This window comes from Priapulus caudatus, unplaced genomic scaffold (assembly GCF_000485595.1).
Source record: "Priapulus caudatus unplaced genomic scaffold, Priapulus_caudatus-5.0.1 Scaffold725, whole genome shotgun sequence".
Lineage (NCBI taxonomy): Eukaryota > Metazoa > Priapulida > Priapulimorpha > Priapulimorphida > Priapulidae > Priapulus > Priapulus caudatus.
Window position 1 is genome coordinate 18,986 of NW_014577786.1, and position 4,764 is coordinate 23,749.

General features: G+C 49.7%; 1 protein-coding gene across 1 annotated transcript in view; it reads right to left on the reverse strand.

The window, feature by feature from the left end:
* LOC106813100 (dual specificity tyrosine-phosphorylation-regulated kinase 1A-like) overlaps positions 1-4,764 on the reverse strand; it is a 39,609-nt gene that overhangs the window by 10,777 nt on the left and 24,068 nt on the right. Inside the window, exon 2 of the mRNA XM_014817154.1 lies at positions 1,634-1,887. Within this exon, the coding sequence (XP_014672640.1) occupies positions 1,634-1,887 (254 nt within the window). The remainder of the gene's footprint in view (positions 1-1,633; positions 1,888-4,764) is intronic.

Sequence of the window (4,764 nt, forward strand, 5' to 3'; positions counted from 1 at the left end):
CACCGCAGGTTAGATTACAAACAAGACTTGAAATTGGTTGTTCATTTACGTGCCGTAAATGTCATCCAGGAGTCAAGCGATGACGTAAACATTTGTGCGGCCCGTATGTTTTGAACGCCAGATGAAACGGAGGTGTCAGCGGTGTAACCACGGCCACGGACTAAACATGGAAATAGAGTAAAACACACGTACTAATCACGGACGCACGTGGACAGCCCGGACAAAAGGTTCCTTATCACGAGCGTCCATGTTTACGAAATCACTGATGATAGCATTGCGTACGGCCGAGCATGCGTGCGAAAATGTCCGGTGCACTATAAATCTGTATCACACCCGCTTCGCCGGCAGCGGTTTGAAACTGTAAACAACTGATTTTTGGACTGCGGATTTCAATTAGACATTTCTTAGTAACCAGCAGTGATAATGATATTGGACAAACTAATACGCGTTTGGCTATAAGGTAATGTACTTATTAACTACACAAGGTGCCGGTTACTCTAGCATTCGTCAACATTGCATAATCAATGGACCTATTATTCCTTTAACGTCAGACCTGTGTTTACTAGTCAACATCTAATGAAATACTCTCGGTGGCTGCAGCACGTATACATGACAATGGCTGATGCAGTAATATGTAAACACGAGACGACCGCTACTCGTCCTTTGTCTTCTAATCGAACCGCGGCAGTGTGTTAAACCACGTAGATCAAGGGGTTCTTAACCTGTTATCCATGGACGCCTTGGGGTCCGTGGATGGGCTTCAGGGGGTCCGTGAACCCCATTGTATGCAAAATTGTGTGTTTATGTGATGTGCTTATGTGCACATGTTTCTGGGGAGGGGTCCGTAGCTTTCACCAGATTCTCAAAGGGGTCCATGACTCAAAAAATGTTAAGAACCGCTGACGTAGATGTGGTCGGCATCGTCAGATTCTGACAGTGGCTACACAGCAGAGAGAGGATTAGATGCGGTAACTAAGTTCTAGCAGTAGTCACCTCGTGATAAAGTTCGTGATTCTGTACTGATAGTCTGATAGTGACGTCGATACCACAATCCACGTCGCGCCCTGGCACCAGCTAATGAAACCGTGTGGTGTATGAGAAATAATGATAAATGTCAGACAGTCACTAATATCCACACAGTAAACGATCAAGATGTGTGAAACAGAGATGATATCAGACATATAGAAATACATCCCCAGGGAAAGACCAAGCTGTGTGAAACAGATGATATCAGATATATATATATATATAACCTTACAATATTGTATATATATAGAAATACTTCCCCAGTGAAACATCAGGCTGTATAAGACTAGAGTTAATATCAGATATCCAACGATACCTCTCCACTGAAACACGAGGTTATATGAGACAGATAAGATGTCAGACATTCAACGGTAGCCACATAATAAAACCCCCACCCCATGCCGTACGGTATCAGCAGCACATGTACACCAGTAACACCCACGTGCACCGATAACAACAACAACACAACAACAACAACAACAACAACAACAACAACAACAACAACAACAACAACAACTAACTACGCATCTGTCGTTGCCGTCACGCGACCGTCACCTACGATGAGAGATCTTACGTGACGGTCGCGTGGCGGCTTTCTCTCTCTTACCTCGTTAATATGCTTGTAGGTTTTAATGAGGTCGACGCTGAGCTTGCGTAGGGGGGCCACGTTCGGATCGCGGAAGCTCTGCGGAATCCGGCTCTGCAGCAGCTGCAGATCGGGGTGCATCTGCGATTGCTGCTGCTGCTGCTGCTGCTGCTGCTGCTGCTGCTGCTGCTGCCCGGTCGCCATGGTTACAAACTGTAGCGGATCGGCCGTCACCAGTCTGCCGTACAGCGACGCATCACGTTTACACGTACTCTCTGTCAAAAAAGGCAAAACAATGAACGCAATTAGAGGCAGCAGAGCATCGCGACTAGCGGACGCACGCATCCCGGCGAGCAGCGCATCCTGACAAAATAGAATTGCCATTAATACGGGTATGCCGTGCGCCCGGAGCACAGGCGATGCATTTACGTGTAAATCATCCATCAGCATCGCTGAATGAAATGTTAATAAAAGGTAGCGATTGCGCCCGTGAATGGTGTGCGAGAGAAATGTGTCGGACAGAATGCATTTGCCAGCGTGCCGTTCAGTCTCCCTGTTTCGTCGCGTGTGTGCGCGCGTATTGACATTAGCCATTAGTATTCTAATGTTAAAAAGCCAGATTGCTGATTCGTGTATGACTCTGCACCTCTTCCAGACAGATTCACTATCGCAATTTCCTCTACCCAATTCCACCGTGACACCGTCACATGAATAATGATTCCCCGCACGCACATACACGCACACACTCACGCACACACGCGCGCGCACACACACACACAATTACATACGTAACTTCATGCTGCAATACGTACTTCTTGTTGAAATTATTGTGTGCAAGTAAACATATATATGTAGTTAAAAACGTCAACACACGTCTCTAAAAAGAAACGGTAGAAATTAAAACCAAACTGTATCGTTTGATTGTATGACATGTAACTTTGTATAGATATATAGTTTGATTAATTGTGTGTGTGAGGTGATGTGACATTTCTAATGCACGACGGACCAGTACGTCTGTGCGCTGCACTCGGACACCCGCGCACGCACACGCACGCACGCGCACGCACGCGCACGCACGCACACACACACGCATGATTCTCCCTTTACGTCATACGTACGAGATTTTACTACGCAACCAACCACTCATAATAACTCGTGATGATAAATCAAGCGTCTGGATTACCTGCCCCGGTGTTTTACCGTACACACACGTGCTATGAACCAGTAACACGGGGCTGGGGTGGGGGTGGTAGCTGGGACCCACGTGCGTAAAACTACGCTAGTAACCAGAGTTCAAACGTATTCCACGGACGAACATGCTTGTGGTATATGAATAGCCCCCGGTCAGTCAGTCAAGCAGGCAGGCAGGCTGCGACAGAGGGAAGGCTGGCAAAGGTGGGAACGGCCCACAACACAAGGACACCGTGTCAATGCACAGGGGCGAATACACTAGAAATGGGCCAAGGCCACCCGCATTCTTATATAAAGCGCATGAATATGTACCGCCTAAACGCTGATATCCCCAAGCTGGTTGCTACGGGTACGCGCCCGCCCGTGGCACAACGCACCGACCCCCGCACGCGGTGGCAAATGTCTCCAAGGCTCGCTCTCTCTGTCTGTCTGTCTGTCTGTCATGTGTGGCTGGTGGTGTGCAGGGACGGATTTCCATCTCTCGACCTGTCACTATGTAACAGCAAAGCGAAAATATCGCATATTTCTATCACCGCTCGACGAAACAGATACAGAAAACACGAGCCGGCGGAGAAAAAACCCGTGCCCCGCGCGTTCGCTCGAGCAGAAGAACTAGAACACGGTGATGGCTAATCTATGCTGGGTTACGGGACGGAAGGAAGTAAGGATGGGTGCAGTGTGCCGGGTGGGCTGCTGCTGCTGCTGCTGCTGCTGCTGCTGCTGCTGCTGCTGTTGCTGATGATGATGCTACTGTTGTTACTGGTGTTGTTGTTGTTGTTGTTGTTGTTGTTGCTGCTGCTGCTGTTGTTGTTGTTGCTGCTGCTGCTACTGCTGCTACTACTACCGCTACTACTACCGCTTCTACTACTGTTGCTGCTACTTCTACTACTGCTGATATTGCTGATATTGCTGCTGCTGCTGCTGCTGCTGCTGCTGCTGCTGCTACAGCTACTGCTTCTACTGCTGCTGCTGAAGCTGCACATACTGCTGGCTATGAGGGAGACTGCCTGCCAGCCAGCCAACCAGCCAGCCAGTAGCTTAGCTAGCCGCACAGCTGTGCATTTCTATGACTAAACATGGAGAGCACTAGCACCGCGGCGGCGGCGGCCGTGCCCCGACCATGATGATTATATTTAGATCGTCTGGCGCGTGTCTGCTGGAATCAATCTAATCCGCCGCTGCTGCAACCTTTAGTCGGCTGCGTGAGCGGCGGACGGGTCGCGACCAGCTGCGACAACACGCGCGAAAAACGCGCTGAGTTGTCAGTCTGAAAACAACGCTGCTGCTGCTGCTACCCCCCGCGCGCGCACGAGAGCGACTTCAGACCGAAGACAGCTGCGCCGATTCATGAATGCCCGAAACCCTCCAGAATGAAAGTGTGCGAGCGCTTGCGTGCGTGCATGCGTGTATGCACACTAAGCAGAGATGTCAGTGGCCTCCCCCTCGCTGCTGCAGAAAGAAGAAGAAGAAGGAAAGAGTTGGATTAGTGAAGGTGACCCCCCGCTCGATGCAAGCCGCGTGTCTAGCGCCGGCAGACGCGATGCTAGCAGCAGCCAGCAGCAACAGCAGCAGGCAGCAGCATCTTCTGCATCCTCCGCATCCATTAATACAGCACACTGCTGCCCGCCGACACAGTCTAGCCAGTAATTAGAGCGAAGACACAGGATAAACACACACACGCGCACGCGTGCGCTCGCTCGCTCGCTCGCCCGCGGAGCAGACATGCAAACGCATCGATCTACGAGAATGTGCATTATCAGCATCCTCAGCATCCTCATCATCATCATCATCATCAGCATCCTCATCATGATTAGCATCCTCAGCATCCTCATCATCATCAGCATCCTCATCATCATCATCATCATCAGCATCCTCATCATCATCAGCATCCTCAGCATCCTCATCATCATCAGCATCCTCATCATCATCATCATCATCATCATCATCATCATCATCATCAT